The sequence below is a fragment of the Rhineura floridana genome, chromosome 3 (genome assembly GCF_030035675.1).
Source record: "Rhineura floridana isolate rRhiFlo1 chromosome 3, rRhiFlo1.hap2, whole genome shotgun sequence".
Taxonomy (NCBI): Eukaryota; Metazoa; Chordata; class Lepidosauria; order Squamata; family Rhineuridae; genus Rhineura; species Rhineura floridana.
This window is the reverse complement of record NC_084482.1, coordinates 7,422,858-7,450,183: the sequence shown is the minus strand read 5'-3', so window position 1 is coordinate 7,450,183 and position 27,326 is coordinate 7,422,858. Positions and strand designations below refer to the sequence as shown.

Genomic DNA, 27,326 nt, shown 5'->3' with positions numbered 1-27,326 from the left:
GGCTTTCAGGGCTGCTGCCCTCCTAACATGTGGCACATGAAACCATGTTCTGTTTACTTGGGTTGTGAACACACTAGTCCCCAGAGCAAAGCGTTTCTGTTAGCCAACCTGGAGGGGAATGGGTTGATCTACTGATCAGCTGCGAATTTTTTATGAAGCTAAATTTTTAAAAAATGCACTCAAGCTGCTCCCACCAGGTTTTACAGTAAAAAGGGGTGGGATTTGACTTACCTTGTGTGCCCCCCATTTTCCGAAAAGAGAGGTTGAAATGCACTGGAACCAGCAGAACAGTGAGTGTGTTTCCACCCTTGGCATGTCCATTATTATATGATCAACTAGCTCCCTCTAGTGAAGATAATAAGCTACTGACAATTTCCCTAAACCCATTTTTGCTGCATTGAGCTATTACAGATCTTTATCCACTACTGCCACCCCCCTCCACTGCAGTGTTCTGTAAAACCCTAGCTCTGAAACATTGCTGACAATTTGAGCTTGGTGTACTCTAAGAACAGGGGTGGGCAATCTTTTCGGTCCCAAGGGCTGCATGTAGTGGTGGGTTGGAGAACACACTCACATGTGTACACAAATACACACACACCTCCCATCCCTCTCATGCACAGACACACACAGAGCCAACCTTGGCTCCACGAGCTAGAGGGAGCCCCAGCTGACGAAGCGTCAAGGCCCCAGCTGACGAAGCGTCAAGGCCCCAGCTGACGAAGCGTCAAGGCGAGTTAAGCAGCAGAGCGAGTTCGGCAGCAGGGCGAGGAGGCCAGGGCCCCCCACTCTGCCCGTCTGTTCCCTGACCTCAACTAAACCACAGTCTCCAACCCATTAACGTAATAAACCTTAAACAAAACTATGCAGGTAAGAAGCCAGCAAGGGTGTGGGGGCTTTCCAGTGTTTTGCACCGCCTGCAGCATGTACGACTATCTGCCTGTTGGACAGAAGTCGTGGGTGTGCTCTCGGTGCAATGAGCTCCTGGCTCTCCGGGAACAACTTCATTTCCTTGAGGCCAAGGTGGCGGACCTGGAAAAGCTGAGAGAGGCAGAGAGGTGTGTGGAGGAGGCCTTCAGGGACGTTATAGCTGTGTCCCACTCCAACGATGATAGCTCTCCTGCTATCATGGAGAACGATGGTCTCGGGGAAGGAGAGCATCCAGCTGAGGAAGAGGGAAACGATCCCTTAGAAGGGACCCATTCCTTGGGGGATGAGCAGCTATCCTCTTGTGCCGAGGATGTATCTCCAGGGGGTGGAGGGATCCTTGTAGTGGGTGATTCGATCATTAGGAACATAGACAGTGGGGTGTGTGATGGGCGTGTAGACCGCAAGGTGTTTTGCCTGCCTGGTGCGAAGGTTGCGGATATCGCCCGTCGTTTAGATAGTTTGGTAGACAGTGCTGGGAAGGAGTCAGTGGTCGTGGTGCACGTTGGCACCAACGACATGGGGAAATGCAGCCGTGAGGTCCTGGAAGCAAAATTTAGGTTGCTAGGTAGGATGCTGAAAGCCAGGACCTCCAAGGTGGCTTTCTCTGAAATGCTACCAGTTCCATGCGCAGGACCAGCCAGACAGGCCCAGCTTCGCAGTCTCAATGCATGGATGAGACGATGGTGTCGGGTGGAAGGGTTCGGATTTGTTAGGCACTGGGGAACATTTTGGGACAAGCCGGGCCTGTACAAAAGGGACGGGCTCCACTTGAACCAGGATGGAACCAGACTGCTGGCACTTAAAATTAAAAAGGTAGCAGAGCAGCTTTTAAACTGACTGAGGGGGGAAACCCGACAGGAGCTGAGAAAGGTCCGGTTCGGAATAAACCTCCCCCCTGGGATAAAAACCAAAGAAATGATGAAATTTTAAAAGGGGTAGGCCTAGAAGTAGGCATTGTGAGAGCAGGGGCACAGGATATAAATTCAGAAGAGCAAAATTACCACAGGCCTAACCACAAGTGCCAAAGACACTTGAAGAGAGACACTGCTTACAAGTGCCTGTACGCTAATGCTAGGAGCCTCCGAACCAAGATGGGAGAACTGGAGTGCTTGGTCTTAGAGAAGAGCATTGATATAGTGAGCATAACCGAGACCTGGTGGAATGGAGAAAACCAGTGGGATACGGTTATCCCTGGATATAAACTATATCGGAAGGACAGGGAAGGACGTATTGGTGGCGGAGTCGCTCTATACGTGAAAGAAGGCATTGAATCCAGCAAGCTCGAAACCCCAAAAGAGGCAGACTCCTCCACAGAATCGTTGTCGGTGGTGATACCATGCCCCAGGAGGGACTTAATACTGGGAACGATCTATCGTCCCCCTCATCAAAATGCTCAGGCAGACCTTGAGATGAGATATGAAATTGAGGAAGCATCCAAACTAGGAAATGTGGTAGTAATGGGTGACTTCAACTACCCGGACATAGACTGGCTGCATATGTGTTCCAGTCATGACAAAGAAGCAAAGTTTCTAGATATTCTAAATGACTATTCCCTAGACCAGTTGGTCATGGAACCGACCAGAGGGACGGCAACCCTGGACTTAATCCTCAGTGGGGACCAGGACCTGGTGCGAGATGTAAGTGTTGTTGAACCGATTGGGAGCAGTGACCACAGTGCTATTAAATTAAACATACATGTAACTGGCCAATTGCCACGAAAATCCAACACGGTCACATTTGACTTCAAAAGAGGAAACTTCACAAAAATGAGGGGATTGGTAAAAAGAAAGCTGAAAAACAAAGTCCAGAGGGTCACATCACTCGAAAATGCTTGGAAGTTGTTTAAAAACACTATATTAGAAGCTCAACTGGAGTGCATACCGCAGATCAGAAAAGGTACCGCCAGGGCCAAGAAGATGCCAGCATGGTTAACGAGCAAAGTCAAGGAAGCTCTTAGAGGCAAAAAGTCTTCCTTCAGAAAATGGAAGTCTTGTCCGAATGAAGAAAATAAAAAAGAACACCAACTCTGGCAAAAGAAATGCAAGAAGACAATAAGGGATGCTAAAAAAGAATTTGAGGAGCACATTGCTAAGAACATAAAAACCAACAACAAAAAATTCTATAAATACATTCAAAGCAGGAGACCATCTAGGGAGACAATTGGACCCTTGGATGATAAGGGAGTCAAAGGTGTACTAAAGAACGATAAGGAGATTGCAGAGAAGCTAAATGAATTCTTTGCATCTGTCTTCACAGTGGAAGATATAGGGCAGATCCCTGAACCTGAACTAACATTTGCAGGAAGGGATTCTGAGGAACTGAGACAAATAGTGGTAACGACAGAGGAAGTTCTAGGCTTAATGGACAATATAAAAACTGACAAATCACTGGGCCCGGATGGCATCCACCCGAGAGTTCTCAAAGAACTCAAATGTGAAATTGCTGATCTGCTAACTAAAACATGTAACTTGTCCCTTGGGTCCTCCTCTGTGCCTGAGGACTGGAAAGTGGCAAATGTAACGCCAATCTTCAAAAAGGGATCCAGAGGGGATCCCGGAAATTACAGGCCAGTTAGCTTAACTTCTGTCCCTGGAAAACTGGTAGAAAGTATGATTAAAGCTAGATTAACTAAGCACATAGAAGAACAAGCCTTGCTGAAGCAGAGCCAGCATGGCTTCTGCAAGGGAAAGTCCTGTCTCAGTAACCTATTAGAATTCTTTGAGAGTGTCAACAAGCATATAGAAAGAGGTGATCCAGTGGACATAGTGTACTTAGACTTTCAAAAAGCGTTTGACAAGGTACCTCACCAAAGGCTTCTGAGGAAGCTTAGCAGTCATGGAATAAGAGGAGAGGTCCTCTTGTGGATAAGGAATTGGTTAAGAAGCAGAAAGCAGAGAGTAGGAATAAACGGACAGTTCTCCCAATGGAGGGCTGTAGAAAGTGGAGTCCCTCAAGGATCGGTATTGGGACCTGTACTTTTCAACTTGTTCATTAATGACCTAGAATTAGGAGTGAGCAGTGAAGTGGCCAAGTTTGCTGACGACACTAAATTGTTCAGGGTTGTTAAAACAAAAAGGGATTGCGAAGAGCTCCAAAAAGACCTCTCCAAACTGAGTGAATGGGCAGAAAAGTGGCAAATGCAATTCAATATAAACAAGTGTAAAATTATGCATATTGGAGCAAAAAATATTAATTTCACATATACGCTCATGGGGTCTGAACTGGTGGTGACCGACCAGGAGAGAGACCTCGGGGTTGTAGTGGACAGCACGATGAAAATGTCGACCCAGTGTGCGGCAGCTGTGAAAAAGGCAAATTCCATGCTAGCAATAATTAGGAAAGGTATTGAAAATAAAACAGCCGATATCATCATGCCGTTGTATAAATCTATGGTGCGGCCGCATTTGGAATACTGTGTACAGTTCTGGTCGCCTCATCTCAAAAAGGATATTATAGAGTTGGAAAAGGTTCAGAAGAGGGCAACCAGAATGATCAAGGGGATGGAGCAACTCCCTTACGAGGAAAGGTTGCAGCATTTGGGGCTTTTTAGTTTAGAGAAAAGGCGGGTCAGAGGAGACATGATAGAAGTGTATAAAATTATGCATGGCATTGAGAAAGTGGATAGAGAGAAGTTCTTCTCCCTCTCTCATAATACTAGAACTCGTGGACATTCAAAGAAGCTGAATGTTGGAAGATTCAGGACAGACAAAAGGAAGTACTTCTTTACTCAGCGCATAGTTAAACTATGGAATTTGCTCCCACAAGATGCAGTAATGGCCACCAGCTTGGATGGCTTTAAAAGAAGATTAGACAAATTCATGGAGGACAGGGCCATCAATGGCTACTAGCTGTGATGGCTGTGCTCTGCCACCCTAGTCAGAGGCAGCATGCTTCTGAAAACCAGTTGCCGGAAGCCTCAGGAGGGGAGAGTGTTCTTGCACTCGGGTCCTGCTTGCGGGCTTCCCCCAGGCACCTGGTTGGCCACTGTGAGAACAGGATGCTGGACTAGATGGGCCACTGGCCTGATCCAGCAGGCTCTTCTTATGTTCTTATGTTCTTATGTTAACCTTCCCTCCGCTCAGTCTCTCACAAACACACATACAGTCTCCCACCCACTCACTGTTACACTCACAAACAGGCACATCCATCCAGTGCGTCTCCACCTCTCTTTTCTAGAAAAGGGAGCATACAAAGCAAGTCAAACCCTGCCCCTTTTTTATTATAAAACCTGGTGGGAACAGCTTGAGTGCATTTTATTTTTTTAAATCGCTTCCGCAACAGATTCTCAGATCAACCTGTTGCCCCTCTAGATGTGGCCAATGGAAATGCTTTGCTGTAATTGACCAGTGTGCTCACAGCCTAAGATTTTTCCTTTTCTCCTAAATGGTCTTGCTATTTCACAGTTCAGCCAGCAGAGGGAGACAGAACCATACTTGTTAGTCACCTTTCAATGTAATGTTACTCTTATACCTTTCTTCCTTGAAGCATTTTGATTTATTAAGCAGATTTATATCCCACCTTTCAACTACAGTCCTCAAAGTGGCTCACAGCGTATGTAAAAACACACAACAGATGCTACAAGAACCACACATTTAACCCCAAACCAACAGGCCCACCAGAGCAGGAGCTTGAGTCTGATGTTCTTTCCCTCAGGGTGTTCTGTGTTAGATGGCCTTGTGGTATGAGAAGGCACAGTCCGTCTGGAAGAGAAGCAGGAGGGACCAGGCATGCAGTCACAGCTCCTCTTGCCTGATCTCTCACTAGTCTAGTTATATCCAACCCCTTCCTGACCTGCTGGTGTAGCCAGGGGCGTCACTACCGGGGTGCGGATCGCACCCGGGTGACACAATGAGGGGGGTGACACCCAGAGCCACCCTGCCCCATGCCGTTGCCCAGCAAAGGAGCTGAGAAGCACTCCAGGTCCTCCTCGGAGGAACGCAGGCGGGCAGGCGAGACCGGGAGCAGCGTCAGTGGGGCGAGGGAGGCGCATCGGCGTCCCCAGGCCTGCTTCTCCAGCTGGGTGCCCCTCTGGTGCGTGCCAGGGGCATGGATGGGGTGGTTGGCCTTGCACGCACACGCGCGCTCAGCACAAGATTTGGGGGCTTGCCAAGGGCCCCCCAGCACCCGGTCCGGTGCGCGCCGAAAGCAGGCGCCCGCAAGCTGGCGGTGAAGCCTGGACAGGCCTTCCACCGTCAGCCTGGAGTGTGTGGTGAGCGTGCGCGCGCGCAACCAGCCACCCCTGTCCATGCCCCTGGGAGGGCGTCACTCCCGCTAGTGACGCCGCTGGGTGTAGCACACCTGGAGACCTGCTTGCTGTAGCAGGTGATGGAGTAGATGGACCTTATTGGGGACGGACCGAAGCTTAAGTGGCAGTAGACCATTTACTTTAAGAACATAAGAACATAAGAAGAGCCTGCTGGATCAGGCCAGTGGAAATTTACATGCAGAAGGTCCCAGGTTCAATCCCTGGCATATCCAGGTTGGGTTGGAATGTTCCCTGCCTGAAACCCTGGAGAGAGCTGCTGCCAGACAGTGTAGACTACACTGAGTTAAATGGACTAATGGTCTGACTCAGTATAATGCAACTTCTTGTGTTTCTTCCTATGTATGACAGGAGGGAACAGACAGGAGGATCTGTAGAGGTCCCATGGCAGCCTTATCTCCTGCTTCACCAGAAAATTTAAAGCTCCACGCTTAATATACTGTTGAAAGGGGCAACTCCCTATATCTGATGGGAATGCTGAGCCTTGAATACCTATTCAAAACAAGTGTTTTTATGTGCCTTCAAGTCAATTACAACTTATTTCGACCCTATGAATCAGCCACCTCCAATAGCATTTGTTATAAACCACCCTGTTCAGATCCTGTAAGTTTGGGTCTGTGGCTTCCTTTATGAAATCAATCCATCTCTTGTTTGGTCTTCCTCTTTTTCTACTCCCTTCTGTTTTTCCCAGCATTATTGTATTTTCTAGTGAATCATAGAATCATAGAGTTGGAAGGGGCCTTGTAGGCCATCGAGTCCAACCCCCTGCTCACAGCAGGAAATCCACAGCTAGAGCATCTCCCACAGATAGCTGTCCAGCCTCTGCTTGAAGACATCTAGCGAAGGGGATCCCACCACCTCCCTAGGCAGTCGGTTCCATTGCCGAACTGCCCTCATGTCTTCTTATTATGTGTCCAAAGTATGATTACCTCAGTTTCATAATTTTAGCTTCTAGTGATAGTTCTGGTTTAATTTGCTCTAACACCCAATTATTTGTCTTTTTTTGCGGTTGATGGTATGTGCAAAGCTTTCCTCCCACACCACATTTCAAATGAGTTGATTTTTCTCTTATCCACTTTTTTCACTGTCCAACTTTCACATCCATACATAGAGATCGGGAATACCATGGTCTGAATTATCCTGACTTTAGTGTTCAGTGATACATCTTTGCATTTGAGAACCTTTTCTAGTTCTCTCATAGCTGTCCTACCCAGTCCTAGCCTTCTTCTGATTTCTTGACTATTGTTTCCCTTTTGGTTAATGACTGTGCCGAGGTATTGATAATCCTTGACAAGTTCAATGTCTTCATTGTCAACTTTAAAGTTACATAAATCTTCTGCTGCCATTACTTTAGTTTTCTTGACATTCAGCTGTAGTCCTGCTTTTGTACTTTCCTCTTTAACTTTCAACAGCATTCGTTTCAAATCATTAAGTAGTATGGTATCATCTGCATATCGTAAATTATTGATAGTTCTCCCTCCAATTTTCACACCTCCTTCATCTTGGTCCAATCTCGCTTTCCGTATGATATGTTCTGCATATAGATTAAATAAATAGGGTGATAAAATACACCCGTCTCACACCCTTTCCAATGGGGAACCAGTCGGTTTCTCCATATTCTGTCCTTACAGTAGCCTCTTGTCCAGAGGATAGGTTGTGCATCAGGACAATCAGATGCTGTGTCACCCCCATTTCTTTTACAGCATTCTATAATTTTTCATGATCAACACAGTCAAAGGCTTTGGTGTAAGCTATAAAGCACAGGATGATTTCCTTCTGAAATTCCTTGCTCCATTCCATTATCCTAATGTATGTTTGCGATATGTTCTCTGGTGCCTCTTCCCTTTCTCAATCCAGCTTGGATGTCTGGCATTTCTCGCTCCATACATGGTAAGGGCGTTTGCTGTAGAATCCTGAGCATTACTTTACTTGCATGGGATATTAAGGCAATAGTTTGATAATTACTGCATTCCCTGGGATCCCCTTTCTTTGGAATTGCGATGTATATTGAACACTTCCAGTCTGTGGGCCATTGTTTAGTTTTCCATATTTCTTGACAAATTTTTGTCAAAATTTGGACAGATTCCGTCTCAGTAGCTTGTAGCAACTCTATTGGTATGCCATCTGTTCCTGATGATTTGTTTCTTCCAAGTATTTTAAGAGCAGCTTTCACCTCATATTCTAACATTTCTGGTTCTTCATCATATGGTTCCTCCATGAATGAATCTGTCATCCTTGCATCTCTTTTATAGAGTTCTTCAGTTTATTGCTTCCATCTTCCTTTTATTTCAGCTCGGTCAGTCAGTGTGTTCCTTCCTCTGTTGATTATTCAACATCCCTACTCTTGGTTTAAATTTCTCTTTCATTTCTCTAATCTTTTGGAATAGGGCTCTTGTTCTTCCCTTTTTGTTGTCCTCTTCTATTTCTAGACAATAACTATTGTAATAGTTCCCTTTGTCCCTACGTACTAGTCGCTGTATTGTTGCATTTAGGGTTCTAACCATGTTTCTTTCTCCTTTTGCTTTCCTTCTCTCTTTAACCATTTTAAGAGTTTCTTCAGTCATCCACTAAGGTCTTTCTCTCTTTTCAACTAGAGGTATTCTCTTTTTGCATTCTTCCCTGATAATGTCTCCGACTTCACTCCATAGTTCTTCTTTAAAGATCCAAATCTGTTCCTTATTTGATCTTTATATTCTTCTGGGATGTTATTTAAATTGTATTTTGGCATTATGATTGCTTTATTGTTCTTCTTTAGCTTTACTTTGATTTTCGCTATTACCAGTTCATGATCTGTACCAGTCTGCTCCTGGTCCACAGTCTGCTCCTGGTCTTGTTTTCGCAAAAAGTATGGGACTTCTCCATATTCTGCTACCAATTATATAATCAATTTGATTCCTATATTGATCGTTTGGTGATGTCTACATGTACAGTCGTCTTTTCGGTTGCTCAAAAAATGTGTTTGCAAGAAACAAATTACTGGCTTCACAAAATTCTATAAGTCTCTCTACTGCTTCATTCCTGTCTCCTAGGCCCCATTTCCCCACAATTCCTGGTTCTTCTCCATTCTCTACTTTTGCATTCCAGTCACCCATGTTTATCAGCACATCTTTTGGTGTGTGATCAATTTCTTCTTGTACTTCTGCTTAAAATCTTTCCAGTTCCTCTTCTTCTGCATTTGCTGTTGGAGTGTAGACTTGGATGATGTTTGTGTTAATAGGTTTCCCATTTAATCTCATTGATATAACTCGCTCAGACCTTGCGTTGTAGCTCCTAATTGCTTTTGCTACGTCACTTCTCACTATTAAAACAACCCCATTTCTTCTTAATTTCTCATTTCCTGCATAAAATATTTTGTTGAAAATGTCCCATTCCCATCCATTTTAATTGACTCATGTCAAGTATTGTAATGTTGATACGTTCCATTTCTTGCTTGACAATTTCTAACTTTCCCTGGTTCATGCTTCTCACATTCCTATTGTGTGCATCGTACAACTCCGGACTCTCCTTTCGCATCCTTGTGCATCAGCCTCTGGGCTTCCGCCTGGCTTTGATCCAGCTGCGTCATTAGTCACAGTGCTACTCGTACTTGTCTGTTGTTCTTCCCCAGTAGCTCGGTGAGTGCCTTCTGACCTGGGGGTCTCATCTTCCAGCACTATCTCGTATTGCATTTTGGATACTCTGTTCATAGAGTTTTTGTGGTAAGAGGTATTCAGAGGTGGTTTACCATTGCCTTCCTCTGTGTTCAAAACAATACATGACATTTAAATCTTAGTGTTTGACCTTTCATGATGAATCTCTGCTACTGATGGGTACATTTTCAACAGATACTGCTCCAAACAGCAAAACAGGGCAGGAGCCTAATATAGAAAAACCTCTGCTTTCTATATCTGACTCTGCCGTGGTCTTCTCTTATCTGGTGCCAGGAGGCAATCAAGATAACGGGTAGTTTTTCCTCTTGGTCCAGGAAAAGCTAAGCTGGCTGACACCACCAAGTGTTGGGGCTTCTCACCCCACCACTCCCACCACAGCTCCCAAACCGACCTCACCTCTTACAACTGAAATAAAATTGTAAGAGAGCTCCCATGGCATACCACATCCATACTCTGAGCACTTCCAAACTGTCTGTATTTTGGTTTAGGATTCAATCACATACCAGCAAACTCATGTTGTGGAATTATAGTTGATTGGGAGCTCTGGTGCAAGAAACCCACTTCCCCAAAAGATTGGAATTTTTGCAGTAACAAAAATGACGAGGAAATGCAGTGGAAAGTGTGGCATAGCACTTGTTCTGTTGCATGTCGTATAGCCTCCCTGCAGACAAATCAGAATGAACCTTCATTAAGTACCCAATCTCAGTCGTCTCATTTCCCTGCAAACAAATCAAGGTGAATGCTGGACAAACAGGCAGCCTGGAAGCCCCCTCTGTCTGCCTAACCATCCTCCTCCTTGATCCCAACTTACCTCAGCCCCTGCCATTTTATACTTAGGTGGTGTACCCTGGAATTTAAAGTGATGAATGTTGTGTGCAGTTGCAATTGTTTGGCTGACATGTTGCAGAAGAGTTAAGATTTTTGTAGCTGCCATTGTTTAAGCCACCATATTTTTTTATCAACAACACAGTTCTCCACTTTTCCACACACACACCCCTCTCTCACTCACACACCTGCAATTTGAAACTTCCAGCAATTAAGGGAAAGAATTGGAGGGAGGGTATAAGGAAACAGAGAAGAGGCAGAGTGACAGGCTTCACTCTGCTAGGTCCCACCTTCTGAACCACAGATGCATGAAACTTTTGGCTAGGGTGGCAGGTTATGTGTCCAAAAAGGGGGATTTGCAGCACCATAAAAAGAGGACAAAAAGAAGACACTGACTTGCATAAAATTTGCAAGCAGTTATTTATAGGTATGAATGCAAATTTGGAGATAAACTATAACAATTATATTCTAAAACTATAAGTAGAAATCCAGTGCATCTCACCCTTATGGGGAAGCCAGCAGGTGATCTGTGTGCCAGCTCACTCTGCTGACCATGTTGTGCTCCTAATGGTTGATGGGCAACATCAAGGCTCCAGCTGGTCTCCCTCTGTGTGGCTCCTTATCTTTAAACCAGACTTTGACTGAAGAACCCTCAAAAGCGAGGACATCTTCAAACAGAGGACTGTCTTCCGACAGCCCTACAGAATAGACAGCTGCCCTATGTAAAGTAGAGCACATGGCCATCCTGTTTCTGGCTGAAGCCCTGGAGACCCTTGCATCTCCACCATTATTCTTTGGGAGTCCAGCCTTTGTGCATCTTCTGCCCTCGTGATCTGCATTCCCAGACTGATTTCGATCCATTTAATGTTGGCAATGTTAAAGAAGCCACTGTTGTTTTTCTTTATTATCTCCCTTCCTCCCCTCCCCATAGGCTGGGCCTGGGACACAACAACATCCGCATGATTGAGAATGGTAGCCTGGCTTTCCTGCCTATTCTACGTGAGTTGCACTTGGATAACAACAAGCTGTCACAGGTTCCTCCAGGACTGCCTGACCTCAAGTTTCTGCAGGTACCAGGGAATTTGGGGCAGTATGTAGCAGCGCTGAACAAACATGAGCACAGCCAGTTTCAAAAGGCGGCAAGTTTGGCAATTGATAGGACCCCCATCCACAAAGATACCCAGAAACTGAGGACCAGGACCAGCAGTAGTGCAGCTAGATAATTTTAGACTCTGGACTTAATGGTATTATGCCCCTTCTTTAGACAGCTGCATGTGTTGTTGAGGTGTGAAGCACACAATCTTTCTCTTTCCTCCTCTTCAACCGTCATTCCATGCGTTACAACTGCTTTTACATTCCTGATTGCCAAGGCTCCTCTGCCCCTCCCCAGTTCCCAAGACAGCTCCCCCCTCCCCAGGTTGCACCCCAGGCCACCCCTCCCCCTCTCTCAAGTGGCCAAGGCACCTCTCCCTTCCCCAGGTCACCAAGGCCTCTCCTCCCCCCTCTCCCAGGATGCCAAGGCCACCTCTCCCTCCTCTCACAAATTGCGCAGGTACCTCCGCCTTAGTCTAGGACACCCTCCTTCCTCCCCTCCCAAGGCCTGGAAGAAAGTGAGGCCTCATGGTAGTGACAGGAAGGACTCCCATGGAGCGGCTATGTGGGTCACCCAGACTGCCGTTCACCAGCATCTGCTGCTGCATGCTCCCTGTCCCACTCTGAGGTAGGTGTCACTCACCATCCCCTCCACTGGGGCTGATACTGATGCCAACACCTCCCAGTAAGTGGCTCCCTGGATTGCCCAGGCTGCTGCCCGCCGCCCACTCCCACCACTGCCCACCCTCTCACTCTGCTGCTCTCCTCCACCCCACATGGTCTTGAGGTCAGCGTGGCTTGGTCATACTGCAGTTTGCAGTGCCACCTATCTGTGTTGAAGCAAACTGCAGCATGACGGTTAGAGCCTTACAAAAATATAGCTATAGGAAGAAAAAATAATACAATGAGTATTTGTAACCATGTACATCCTGGCCAGCAGTTCCCAGGCTATAAATGTTTTTACAAATATTTATTTATTTATTTATTATTTAATTTGTATCCTGCCCTTCCTCCCAGCAGGAGCCCAGGGTGGCAAACAAAGTGCTAAAAACACTTTAAAACATCATAAAAACAGATCTTAAAATACATTAAAACAAAACAGCATTAAAACATTTAAAAAAACGTTTTAAAAGGGTTAAAAACATTATTAAAAAACATATTAAGCAATTCTAACACAGATGCAGACTGGGATAGGTCTCAACTTAAAAGGCTTGTTGAAAGAGGAAAGTCTTCAAAAGGCGGCGAAAAGATAGCAGAGATGGCACCTGCCTAATATTTAAAGGGAGGGAATTCCACAGGGTAGGTGCAGCCATACTAAAGGTCCATTTCCTATATTGTGCAGAACGAACCTCCTGATAAGATGGTATCTGCAGGAGGCCCTCACCTGCAGAGCACAGTGATCAATTGGGTATATAAGGGGTAAGACGGTCTTTCAGGTATCCTGGGCCCAAGCTGTCTAGGGATTTGTACACCAAAACTAGAACCTAGAACTTGGCCCGGGAACAAATGGGCAGCCAGTGCAATTCTTTCAGCAGCGGGGTGACATGGTGGTGATACCCTGCCCCAGTGAGCAGTCTCACCACCGCATTTTGCACCAGCTGCAGCTTCCGGACCAACCTCAAGGGCAGCCCCACATTGAGTGCATTACAGTAATCCAGCCCGGAGGTTACCAGTGCGTGGTCAGGCTACCCCGGTCCAGAAATGGCTGCGGCTGTCTCACCAGCCAAAGCTGGTAAAAGGCACTCCTAGCCACTGAGGTCATCTGGGCCTCTAGTGACAAAGATGGATCCAGGAGCACCCCCAGGCTACAGACCTGCTCTTTCAGAGGGAGTACGATCCTATCCAAAGCAGGCAACTGAACAATTATCAGAACTCAGGAACCACCAACCCACAGCGCCTCTGTCTTGCTAGGATTCAGACAGTTTATTGGTCCTCATCCAGCTCACCACCGAGTCCAGGCAGCAGTCCAGGGCTTGCACAGCCTCTCCCAATTCAGATGTTATGGAGAAATAGAGCTGGGTATCATCAGCGTACTGCTGACACCTCACCCCAAAGCTCTTGATGATAATAAGAAAAAAAGGATGCTGTGGCTACCAGCATCACCTCCAGTGGACCCCAGTATGCCTGTGCCAGCCCACACAATAATGTGGGGCCTGTTTGTCCCTCCAGTTCTCTGAGTGGTCATCGGAGGTCCTGGATTTGAGACCTGAGGTTCAGTCCTAGCTGCATTACCATGTTGGCTTTATCTGTGACATAATTGGGTTCTATTCCACTCCATCAGTGAGGATCCCAGATAACCCCTGTGGTAGCACAAGGGATTCTGAAGTGGGCTTTCTCTATTCCTCACCCCCCAACCTGAAATCTTGCATGCTCTTCCTAGGCCAAATTCCACAAGCCCTTTCCCTGTCTCCCAAGCTAGAGCTAGCCTTGTTTTACTGGATGTGAGAAGTCAAGATTCTGCAACCCAGCAAACTGAATTCTACAATTTCACCATGACTCATAAACATGATATATTCTTGCCCATGACTATATGTATTTTGTCGTTCCATTTGTGCCAATGTAATAACAATAATAATGGTTGTATTATTCTAAAATATATACACCATCCTTATGAAAAATAAAAAGACTCTTGTAGCAGCTAACAAAAATCATGTAAAATGTTCTATACAGCAAGAATAACTTTAAGGATGCAAATCATGTATCCGGGACTTCTGAGCAGACATATATAGGATTATACTATAAAATCACTAAATAAATTTATTGAAGACAAAATTCTTGATCCTGAGACTCTCAACTGTTCTTAGAGGAAATGGCCTGCTTATTGAGCATTCATTCTGGTTTGTTTGTGGAGAAGGTCTATGACATCATGTCAAGCAATTTTCTTCCACACTTTCCAGCCTATTATCATGTCACTTTCATTAACGCAAAAAGTCTTATTTTTTTAAGCAACTCAGTTGTGCAAAAGCACTAAATCCTCTTTAATTCTGGAACCCAAATTTGCCCCTATAAAATTGAATCCAACCCACAAAATAGCAACATCTGGATGAACCCCAAGTTTCCAGCTCCTGGTTTTGCTAAACTGGGCTTGAGCAAATATGTTGGCAATGCCTGATGAAATTTATCTGAAAGCAAATCAGCCACTTTGGACACATCATGAGAAGGCACGATTCACTAGAAAAGACAATAATGCTGGGAAAAACAGAAGGGAGTAGAAAAAGAGGAAAGTCAAACAAGAGATGGATTGATTCTACAAAGGAAGCCACAGACCTGAACTTACAAGATCTGAACAGGGTGGTTCATGACAGATGCTCTTGGAGGTCGCTGATTCATAGGGTAGCCATAAGTTGTAATTGACTTGAAGGCACATAAAAACAACAGAGTGTAGCAGGATGCTGTTCTAGTCAGTTTCATCTTCATTTTGCTTCCCTAAGAATATTGGTAAATTGTCTTAAAACTTCAGCATCCTAGGTCGCAAGTACAGTACTGGTACATAATTCAGTTCTTTTGCAAACTAAGTTGTAAAGGGCATTTTGCTCAGGGCTGGTCTTATATCATGATGGAATGTGAAGCAGTATTTTCAAGCAGAAGATTCCACAAAGGGTGCTGGCTTTCCTGCCACCAGTCATCCCCAAAATTGCAAGGGGTGTGTGGAAATGGGTGTTATATGCAAAAATGTGTAAAGCCATCACTAACTTTGTTTTCAGCTAGCAAGTGCCATTCTTTAGACAGCTTACCCACTGTGTGTGGACTTTTTGTGGATATAGGGGCTTGAGGACTAAGGGTGCTTCCATACTGCTGCTATTTTCAGGTGGGATTCAATCACATACAGGAAAATTCAGGTTGTGCAATTAAAATTGATTTGCAGCTGTTGCCCAACATACCTACTTCCCCTCCTGGAAGTGGATTTTTTACAAAAAGGAAAATGATGGGAAAATGCACTGGAAAGTGTAGGATAAAATTTGCTTGATGCAACATCATCTAACGTCCCCGCAAACAAATCAGAATGAATGCTGAGTAAATAGCCAATGTCATTTAATCTCCCAGCAAGCAAAACAGGATGAACACTCAATAAATAGCTGACATTGTTTAACCTACCTGCATACAAATCAAGGTGAATGCTTAATAAACAGGTCCTCTGAAAGCAATATATAATAGTCAATTTGTCTAAAATTCTGAAATAAGAAATACTGATTTCTGTCTAAATTAGGTGCATGGTTTTGCTTCTTTTGCATAACTTATTTTGCAATTCTTACCATTCTGCAGAATTTATTTCTCATTTGCTGGCTGTGGGGAGAGGCAAGGATCTCTACAGGGCACTGCAGTCCTGATTCCTGGAAATCTCATTCAGCTACTTCTCTGGCTTCTGAAATTTCATCAGACATTTTTCATGTATTTTTGAGCATATCTTCACAACTATTAGTGCTAGGAAATTACTTTAAAAAGTGAGAAAAAGAAAAAGCAGAGCTTCTCAGGAAGCTAAATAATGTAGGCCAACACCACATTCTGTATCTTTTCTGCATTCCCACAAAACCACAGCAGACATAGACCAGGGCTTAACATAAGAAGCCTTGCAGAACCCGAATTGTTTTATCAAAAGGAGAGCACTTAGCCAGGTCTCAGCTGTTCTGAGAGCTGGAGAAAGCAAACTCAACTGATATTCCACCCCTAACCAAGTCGTATTCTTCCTCCACAGGTTGTGTACCTTCACTCCAACAACATTACTCACATCGGTGTGAATGACTTCTGTCCTGTGGGCTTTGGGGTAAAGCGTGCTTCATACCATGGCATCAGCCTCTTTGCCAACCCTGTACCCTACTGGGAGGTCCAGCCAGCTACCTTCCGGTGCGCCACTGATCGTCTGGCTATCCAGTTCGGCAATTACAAGAAATAAAAAAAGTTAGAGGAGGGTGATGAGGAGGGAGGGGGGAGGGGGGAGGGATGAAGGGACAAAGAAAGTCAATAGGGAATCTGATGGTGAGGGTGGGTGGGAGGTGAGTAAGGTTATGGGGAAGCAAGGTCCGTTCTGGGGAGGAGGGAGTCAGTGGAGTGGGGGGGGCAACCCACAGGCAGATAAACAGACAATGCGCAAGGAGAAAAAAGGGATGGGAAGGAGGTGCACAGAACATCAGGAAGGAGGGAAATAGGTACAGATCTTACCATTTTATTTCATCAACCTGGAAAATAACCCTGCATTTTGAGTGAATTTATTCTGACAAGCACTGGCTTCGTTATTCCTTTGGGAGGGGGCACCACTGCTACCCTATGTGAGGGCTGCAGAGGATTCTGAGCCTTCCTTTGCATAAGACATCAACCATGCCAGAAGCAGCATGGGACCCTAGGATTGTGTGCTTTGTATCTGGCCACCTGGGTGCCCCTTGAGTTGTGCTGCTTGTGGTCATATGTCTTTATGGATTTATATGGCTGCAAGAGGCAACTAGGTGTGAGGGGCGCTAAAAGGGACAAAAGACAACTGAAGGTTAGAGCCCGCATAGCAAGGCACACTTCTCCACCATCATTGGGCTGCCATTATTGCGGAAGGGCCGCAGCTGTGTTAGAGAGCATTTCCTTTTTACATTGAAAGTTCCAGCTTCAATCCCTGGCATCTGCAGGTAGGAGAGGGCCCCCGCCTGAAATCCAGGAGAGCTGCTGCCAGTCATTGTAGATAACACGAGCTAGATGGACCAGGGGTTTGATTCAATATAGCAGGTTCATATGCTTCTTTTCTATCAGGTGCTCTTAAGGAAGATTCACATATTGCTCCTTTGTATACCCAAGTCCACGTGTGCTCATGTCTGGAGCCACATCTGTTTTGTAACAAGGGAGGAATGACCACATTGGTGCATTTCCACCTCTCATGATACATCTGTTGAGTCCTTCCCAACCTCAAAATATATAATGCTGCAGCCATTCCTACATACAAAATAAATGCATCCTAATAAGCATATGCCTGCGTGTACGTACACACACACACAAAAAAAGTAACACGGAAATGATAATTTGATGCACATATTTAATCCTATGTCAACTCCCCAAATAGTTGTGAGTACTCTTGGCATCTGCCTGCATGGGAATATCCCACAATTCCAGTGAAGTCATTGCACTATACAGTTTCCAGAGAGGAGGGCATTTCCTAACTGGTCTCCAGTTCTAGGCAGCCTTGCACATTTCAGGAAGTACTGAAAAGTGAGTGCCCATGGGAATTCTACCCCACTTTTACTGCATTTCTTCAACATGCAAAAACAGCCTCTGTGTATAACAAAAAGAGGGAAAGTGTGTCATTTTAACTCACATCATTTTTGTACCAGTTTAGTCACCGTGGCTATCCTCAAAGCAATCCTGGGAACTGTAGTTTGGTGAGTTCTCTGCTCCCCCACCTCTTCTACAATTCTCAGGTTGTTTTGGGGAGAGGGAACACCTATGAAATTAATTCAACCCTATAGTGTAGCCATTTTAGATCAGAGCGAATGCCCATAGCAATTTGGCTTCAAAATCTGAGTGATCTGAGATACCCATTATTCTGCTCCCATTTGAGGTCTTTACTGTAAAAAAAAAGTCACATTTGGGTTATTCTGCTTGGTGTATGTGGCCTTTCCTGGCACCTAAAAATGATGGGTGTACAAAAATATTAAGATTTGAACAACCGTATTGTGGGCTTCTTATCATAGACTCATACAGGAGTAGAGTTGGAAGGGGCTTATAAGGCCATCGAGTCCAACCCCATGCTCAGTGCAGGCATCTTGCCATCATGCACACATTCAAGGAACAACATGAGTGTGAAAGCAGACCTCCCAACCTGTGCTACCACAGTTTCTAGTTTCAGCTCAAATCTAAACACACCACCCCTCCTCCAGTCCAGCTCCTGGTAAGGTTGGGCAGATGCTAGAAGCTGTTGGCTGAGAGACTCCTCTCTCCCATTTGGACTCCTTCTTGGAATGGGAGAGGCCCAGCCTGGATGGTGATGCACTGCCTCCAATCTGGCCAGGCGCTGTCTACTCCAAGGGGGAGGATGCTCTGGATTCCCCCATGGTGGTGTAGGGCAGAGGTGGGTAACCTTTTAAAGCGCAAGGGCTATATTCCGTCTGGGCAACCTTCCAAGGGCCATGTGACAGTGGCAAGCAGGGACAGATGCAAAAATGGACACAACAATGAATGTAATTTTTACCTTTGTACCTTAAGCTAGTTTCTACACTCGCACCTCTTCATCCATAATGATAAGAAGCATTATCAGAGTTCAGGGGCACATTCCAGCCAGGCAAAGACACAGGGGGAGGGGGGTAAGCAGGGCCAGTGAGGGGTGTGGCCTGGAGAATGGGGGTGTGGCCTGGGGAGAATTCAAGGGTCAGATGGAAATGTTCCCAGCCCTTATACAGTATAGGGAATTTGGAGGTGTTGTCTCAGTTCATTATCTCCATTCCCCTCTTTGCCAGTGTGTGCTCTCACCCTAATAGTTGAGGGGCTCCCCAAAGCCAAATTCCTCAAGCAACTCCAGAATGCTGGAGCTGGCTCTGCTAATCGCATTGAAGGCCCAAAGCCCAGCTAGAGTTTTTTGGGATGCATAGGCCTTAAGATTTAGAAGGTGTAGCCCGGGAATTACAGAGTGGTGTCTGGTAGACTGAAGGTGGACCTTGGTAAGACAGAAGTAGGGCCTAGTAGTGCTTGTTGAGGGTCAGAGGATGGTAACAGGCAGGTCGGGAAGAGCTTGCCTGTGCCTGCCTGGTGTTTCAGGATGAGTGAAGCCTGAAAGACATTGGGAAAGCGAGTGGAGCAACTAGGAGAAGCTCTCATACCAAGCAGAAAAAATACCCCACCCTCCCATCTTAATATTGTCTCCTCGCTGAGATTTTACACCTTCCCCTGGAGCTCCTACTGGGAGGAAGGGCAGGATATCAATCAAATAACTAACCCTGAAATTTCAGTTCAATTCTGAGACACCAATCCTGATCCAGAGTGCAAATCCCATGCTAAAGCACTCATCATTGTTGGAAATGACCTAGGCACCCTTAGAGGTTCATGGCATGGAGCAAGTGATAAATAATGAAGTTATATTTGCCCCAGCCAAGGACTGGTGGTGGTAGGAGATCCATTTGGGAGATCACATGATACCCCCCGGGGAAAGTGGGGACAGTGCCACAAAGCTTGTCTAAAACAATTTGTATTTTAATATATATATACATTAGAATGAATGTTCTTTGAAGAGTGAGGGTAGATTTTAAGGCAACATCCAGCCCCCTCCAGAATATGGGTAAGACCCACCAATGAAGGATCCTATGTCACAGCTTTTTGTGCATGGCTTCTTAGATATGGTTATGACTCAAGTGACTGAGACTGCAGGAGAATAATTTTGGAGATGGGAACTCCAGTTTATGTCTATCTCCTACCATCACTCTCTTTTCATCCAGAAATGTATAGTGGAATTCTCTCTTTAATTAAAGAACCCTATTTTGATTCCACTTGCTTCCTCTATGTACTACAGTGTCTATGCTATGCACAGCCACTTGGTAGCCATTTACACTGCACCAGGCAATCTCTGTGGCTTCTTCCCTAGTGCCTTAAGGTTAACTGAGCAGTACCACAATGCCTTAAAATGCATTATGTTGTTATTTCTTAAACTGTCAGCAGATGGAGCTGTTGCTTTACTTAGCCATTCAGTACAAGACCTTCTGGTAGTGGTGGTGGTGAATAACAAAAATTGGAGGCAGGGAGGGCAGTTGCCAAAATAAGGACTAATGGTGTTAATCCAGTTCATGTGTTCACATATTTTACAGACTCCTTGTATTCTCACAATGACCTATTTAGAAAATAAAAACAATTTTAATGAATTATGATACCTGTTTCCTTCACAATCTTGGGGCTGGAACATTTAGTCTGGTTGTGAATTAGACTTCTAAGCCTTTGGCTGTCTATCTGGATGTAGGGAATATCTTTGTAAGACTGTCTTTGCTCTCTCTCTTTTTAAAATATCTCTTTGGGTTTGTTTGTTTTTAAACGTTCTCTTAAACCATGTGCAATATTAACTTCTGTAAAGGTGTCCAATAAAATTAGTGATAATTGCTAACCTTGAACAACTTTGGATCATTTTAAGTGTATGAATAGAGGGTCTTCCTTACTTGGAAACACCAGTTCTGGACTGATTTGGTCGCAGACTGGGAGACCAAGGCCTGCTTTGCACTTTGCACTGCACATTGCATTCTTAGATGTGCACTCAAGGTTTTGTAAGTGTACATCTAAAAATGTAAAGTGTGCTTGCGACAAATTGGTGTCCTATTGAGTTCAATGAGACTTACTCTCAGATAAATTGTGTGCCCAGCATATTTTGGTCACATGATCTGTGGTTGCAGCAAGCATCTATTCCACTGCATACACATAGCAAAGAGTCATAGCTAACCATGGCTTCCAGGTTCATGTATGGTGAAATGCATGTAACTGCTTCAAGCATCATTGTGTACATCTCATGTGCATGCACCACACAGTATACACCAGAGGTTGCCAAACATTTTGGGCCTGTGGGCACATTTAGAAGTTTGAGAAGTGTGGTGGATGACAGTCACAAAATGGGGGTGATTGTCACTGCCATGGGGGTGTGGAATGACACAAATAGTTGCCTGGAGCAGGGTGTATGGGAGAGGCCAAGCTGAACAGGAGGAACAAATAGTCTCTTGTGTATCGCTCCACCATAGACCATTGTTTAGTCGTCCAACACTTGGCTGAAAAATACATGACCAAAACCGGTGGTGCCTTATGCTCAGCTTTTATTGATTTCAAATCTGCTTTTGATCTGGTTCCCAGAGACAGGCTTTGGGACAAACTGGAGTCCATGAATATTGACAAGCGCCTCTTACTACTTATTTGCACTTTATACAGCAACACCTTCGTGCGTATCAGATGCAATACTGCCGGCCAGTTATCCAGGCCTATCTCTACTTTCAAAGGTGTTAAACAAGGGTGCATTCTCCTACCTTGTTCAACTTATATATCAATTCCTTGATTGACTATCTTATTCCGCACTGCTCCCATCAGCCAAGACTGTCTCAAAGGCCTCTTTCCATCCTCATGTATGCTGATGATGTATTTCTGCTATCGCAGTGGTTCCCAACCTGGGGGCCGGGACCCCCAGGGGGGCCGCAAAGTAATCCAGAGGGGGCCATGAAAGAAATGAATTATTTATTAATTTTTTAAAAAAAGTCTTCACTCCCTCGACACTGTCTGCTTTCCACTGGCGCTGCAGATGACACCTCCCCCTTGCTCCAAACGAGAGGGGAGGCCTTTTGCTGAAGCGCCAGAGCATCTTTCAGGTGCACTAAGGGCAGGCATCTGCCTATAAAATACATGGTAGATGCCAAAGGAGGCTGAGGGTGGGGCTACCAGGAAGAAGAGGGGATTACTATCACTGATTCCCGTCTCCTTGCACTGCCACTACTGACAACACCCTAACTTAGAGTGAGAGGAGAGGGGGTTTTGTGAAGTAAAAAGAAGCAAGGCTGCAAAGAAAGGCTGCTTTCCCCCTTCCTTCCTGGCAGCCAGCCTGCCTCCCTGGGGGGAGGGGGGTCACAAAAAATTTTCAGCTTATAAAGGGAGTCCCATGCTCATAACGGTTGGGAACCACTGTGCTATCACTAACATGCATTGGGCTAAGACGTCTTCTACGTGCGCTCGCTTCCTTTTGTCCGAATGAGTTCTTGTTATTTAATTACACCAAATCGAAGATTCTAGTCTTTTCAAGGAAAAGGACTATCCACCGCTGGCAGATTAATGGCCATCAAGTTGAACAGGTGTCTACTTTTAGATACCTCAGGCTAATGTTCCATTCGTCAGGCTCATGGCACCACCAAACAAGCAGAGCTATTTTAGATGCCCAAAAAAGCTCAAGAGCCCTCCTCTCCTTTTTTTATTCAAAAGGCGGCCAGTATGTACCCTCAGCAATTCGCATCTTTGCAGCAAAAGTCATCGCCCAGATGCTCTACGGTTTGCAAGTTTGCATCTATTCCACCTACGCCCCTTTTGAGTCGGTCCAAACCCGATTTCTACGCTCCCTTCTCAGTATACCGAGCTGTGTTCCTAACTACATTCTTCGTTTAGAAGTTGGGGCCCTCCAGATAGAAACGTGTATTTGGATGAGCGAGATAACATTTTGGTTAAAAATGCTATTTGAGCCAGTTGGCCTTACCTCACTTATATTGACGGATTTTTTCCAGTCCAATCAGAAACGGTCTTTGCAAGACAAATTGCTCAGTCTAGACTTTTCGATCTCGTTGATCTCTACCTTAGAACATCCCAAAGCAAAAGCCCTAATTCTCCAACGGCTTATGAATATCGATTTCCAAAATCACATAACGGGAGCTGCACCTCACTCCCATCCCAGGTTCAATTCAAAACCATTCAGCGTCGCCTGCTATCTAACCACCTTGACAACACCAAAATTTAGGATAGCTTTTACCTGGGCTAAATTTAACGTTCTACCTTCAGCTTACTTGGAGGGGAAGTTTAAAAAAATTCCAGTTAAGGAGCGGCTCTGTCCTTGCGGTGAAGAGGCAATCGAGACCGTTGACCATGTTCTTCTCCATTGTACCTTTTACCGCGATCTACATTTTGCCCTTATTACCCCTATCCTGCAAAGTATCCCCGGCCGGGATGAGGCCTTTTATGTCCAATTTCTTTTATCAGACGCCACTTTAGAAGTGACCGCCAAGGTGGCAAGCTTCTGCGTGGCGGCCATACATTGCAGAAGGACTCTGACCACTGAGCACTAATATAGTACTGACCTCAACAGGAATTTACTTCCAGCACTACTTTGGGCTTAATTGTTTTAACTGTTTTTACTATCAAACCTTATTTCGCTTTTATCTTCTCATTTTGTATCTTTGTCTGCTGGTCTAATAACCGTAACAATAAATATTCATTCATTCGTCTCTTGTGCTTTGTGGAGTTTTGAAGGGATATTTACTGAAATCTTTCATGGGTGCCATAGGTACTGCAGGAATATTGGTGCTTGTGGGTGCCACATTGGCAACCCTTGGTATACATTCTTAATCACTCACATATGAAACAGCTCTTAAATAACTGAACCAATTAGGGGTAGCAACTCGAGGTACATCATTTGTTGCCCATAGTGGGAAATCCAAATGCCACCCCTCACCAAAGCCAGACTAAGCACAAACTTAGGTCCTCAGATCTTTAGCGGGATCAAAATCATTGAAGGGAAAAAATTAGGCCCTGTGCAAAAAATCAGTGAAGGCAATTTCTTTTAGTGAATAATTATTGTTAACAAAAATGGTACAGGATAAACTCTTACTGGCTGGGGGTTACGGTTTTTCACTTTTTTTGAACAAAGTCCTCTTTTAGCTGCCTTGCCATGTATCCAACTGTACCAATTAATTTTTTTGAAATTGTTAGTCTGGTTCACTTTGCATCCTTAACCTGTTAGACTGGGTGCAGTAACTGAGGGCTTCCCATAATTGTCCACAACTGTGCTTGTGATCAGCTTGGCTCCCCATTAATTTCAGTGGGGTTTATGCAGGAGAATGTACCAGTGAACTATGTATGGTCCATAGTTCAGATCTCTTTGTCTCCCAGCATGGAAGGCCTTCACTGCAGCAGCTGCAACATAGCCTCCAGCAATGGGGAAACTAGCTAGAGAAGGATGGGATATGGCTAGGGTTATTGCCAAGTCTCATGGGGCTCAGGCCCTGCAAGATAAAAAGCTTTGGTAGTGAGTGGACTCAGAGACTGAAGGTCAGTAGTGTAGTGGCAAATTCAGAAGTGCAGGGTCCCTTCATGATAGTTACAGCCACAGTCCACATCCCCTCCTACCTTTTTTGCTTTTGGGTTGAAAATAAGGTCCTCGTTAATGCCTTCTCTCACAGCAACAGATGTCCCTAGGAACCAATAAGCATGAAAAGTGGGAGTGCTAGCTACTGAAATTGGCTCCAATAAGCAGAAAAGGACAAGGAAGCATATTAGAAGACTCTTCTCAGTGGCTACCATGCACCCCTTTCATGCTGATTGGCCTGTAGGATGCTGGAGACATGGAGACCCTGCTGGGATCCTGCTCCCAAAAATGTAAGGGGACTAAGACCCCTGAAACCCTGGACAACTACACCCCTGCTGAAGGTACATTTACACACACAAAAGATCTAATTTAGTAGATCTCTAGGGCAAGATTGTCTCCCTGTTTTCCATGTGTTTTCAAATAGTTTTATGATTATGCCTGTACTGGTGCCCACCCCTTAGTCATTCTTCTCCAGAGAAAGATATACTAAGACTGGAATAACATGATGGACAAGGAAATGACTGAACATTTCAAATGGACAGTGAAGTTTGGAAGTATGCTCAGTGGAACACAGCCTGTCCCCTTGGCTTCTGGATCCTCAGCTTGAGATCATAATGTACTCTTTCCCATGGAGATTCAGGACACCGCCAGGTGACCTGTTTATTGAACATTCATTCTGATTTGTTTGCAGGGAGATTAGACAACATTGGCTATTTAATGAGCATTAATTTTTATTTGTTTGTGGAGAGGTTAGATTTTTTATCTGTTTGCAGGGAGGCTTCAGCTTGAAACTCCATTCCCATTCTCTGACTCTGGAAAACAACCAGACCAACCATTTCACCAACATGCACACCAGCACAGAATGGTCTCACCTCTGTTGGTGAAATAACCATTAAGGAAACTATCCACAAGAAAAAAGCATTAAGGTTCTTTTGGCAACTCCTTGGCCATTCATTCATAGTCAACATGATCAAACTCACAGGGATATTTTGTAAAGGATAAAGAACCAAGAAAATGGAGGTATTGTGAGGTCTCAGAGCAAGTGTGTGGAATATGTGGCCCTCCAGATGCTGCTGAAAGACACTGCAGGATTTAAGTAGACTACAGCAGTGGTGCTGTAAGCCATCATGCCGGAACACCATCCCTTGTTCTGGGTAAAGAACAGCACTTCTTGCTTCAGGGTGGGCTGGGGAATCTGTGGCGCTCCAGACGTCGTTGAACTGCAATTCCCATCATTCCTGACTTTGGCCATGCTGGCTGGGACTGGTGGGAGTTCGAGTCCAAGAATATCCAGAGGGCCATAGGTCCTTCATCCCCGCCTTTGAGACAGCAGGCCTTAGGGTGTGCTACATACACACAAAACATTTAAAGCATATTTAAAGCACATGACATCCCCCAAAGAATCCAGGAAACTCTAGTTTACTCCTCACAGACCTATAATTCCCAGCAGCCTTAACAAACTATGCCTCCCAGGATTCTTTGGGGGAAGCCATTTTGGGGGAAGAGTGGTATGTGTGGCTTAGGCACCTAAGCTGTTATCAGTGTCAGGGATAAGTGTTGGGGCATGTAACACATTCACACAGCACCATCTCTCTACCACTGATTAACAACAACCATCCCAGCCACATCTTTGGGAATATATATAATGGCATACAGGTCAGAGAACTTAAGAACACAAGAAGAGCCTGCTGGATCAGGACAATGGCCCATCTAGTCCAGAATCTTGTCTTCACAGTGGCCAGCCAGATGCCTCTGAGAAGCCTGCAAGCAGGACCTGAGCGCAAGAGGATGAGTTCCATGGAGGATTGAGCCCTGCTACCTCTATGAGGAGGACTGAAATATAGACAGGAGACTGAACACCCAAGAAGTCACAAGGCCCTGTCCCAGAATTTCTTTTGGTTTGAGGACCTAATTCCGGAAGGGCAACATTTCAGACTTCTGTAGAAGCAGGCAAATGTAAAGGTCAGGGCCAAGGGATAGGGACATGGTCAGCTGGTCTTTGTGGTGGGAGGGAGGTCCAGTGTCATGGCCCCGTCAGAGGACTCCTCAGATGAGGACAACTCGGGAGTAACAGCAGCAGACCCAGGAGCAGCAGGAGACACGGAGGAGCCTCCTGAGAATCCAGCTCCTTCTGCCCCTCAGCTGCAGAGCACCCCAGGGACAGCAGAGGCCCTGCAGCCAGACACAGACAGTGAACAGGATACTCCCCCCTCACCTGCAGAACGTAGACAGCAGAAGGTCAGGCAGAAGAGAGGCAGGCCTGTCTCCTTAAGGCCCAAACGCTGAGGGCTCACACCTGCTGTCCATCCTGCTCTTTATAAGGCACACCTTGGCTGTAGCTTGTTGCTGACTGCAACGTCAGGTGTGGCTTTGTGTAGACTTAGTTTCCCTGCAGCATGTCTTTGACTGACCTCCTTGGCAATTGATCCCGGACCTCCACTGACCTCGCTTCTGGACTTCTGACTCGGCAAGTACGCTTCGGATAGGCCTGGCAGATTTACAACCCGACTGCTGGCTAAGGACTTTCCTTCCCTGCCAAAGACCCAGGAATTTCCAGCCCCCCCTGACACTGCTGATGAGCTGACATCCAGTCCCCAGCACCTGTAACCATACCACCCTGGCGAGCCCCATCCTGTCTGATCTTGGAAGCTGAGAGGCTACCTGGATAAGAGACTGCCTGGGAAGCCTGGGTGCTGCAGGCAACACCAGTCACCTTTTTCTCCAGGCAATGGGAGATGGGGAAAAGGGCAACCAAAACGATAAAGGGCTTGGAGCAGCTGCCCTATGAAGAAAGGCTACAATG

At 45.5% G+C, this 27,326-nt stretch overlaps 1 protein-coding gene across 6 annotated transcripts in view; it reads left to right on the top strand.

Moving 5' to 3' along the window:
* Positions 1 to 16,670, top strand: part of BGN (biglycan) — an 85,819-nt gene extending 69,149 nt beyond the window's left edge. For all 6 annotated transcript variants that reach the window (XM_061621664.1, XM_061621665.1, XM_061621662.1 and 3 more), the window contains 2 exons: positions 11,597 to 11,735; positions 16,451 to 16,670. In XM_061621664.1, the coding sequence (XP_061477648.1) occupies positions 11,597 to 11,735; positions 16,451 to 16,648 (337 nt within the window). In that variant the 3' untranslated portion in view covers positions 16,649 to 16,670. The remainder of the gene's footprint in view (positions 1 to 11,596; positions 11,736 to 16,450) is intronic.
* Positions 16,671 to 27,326: the final 10,656 nt, after the last annotated feature.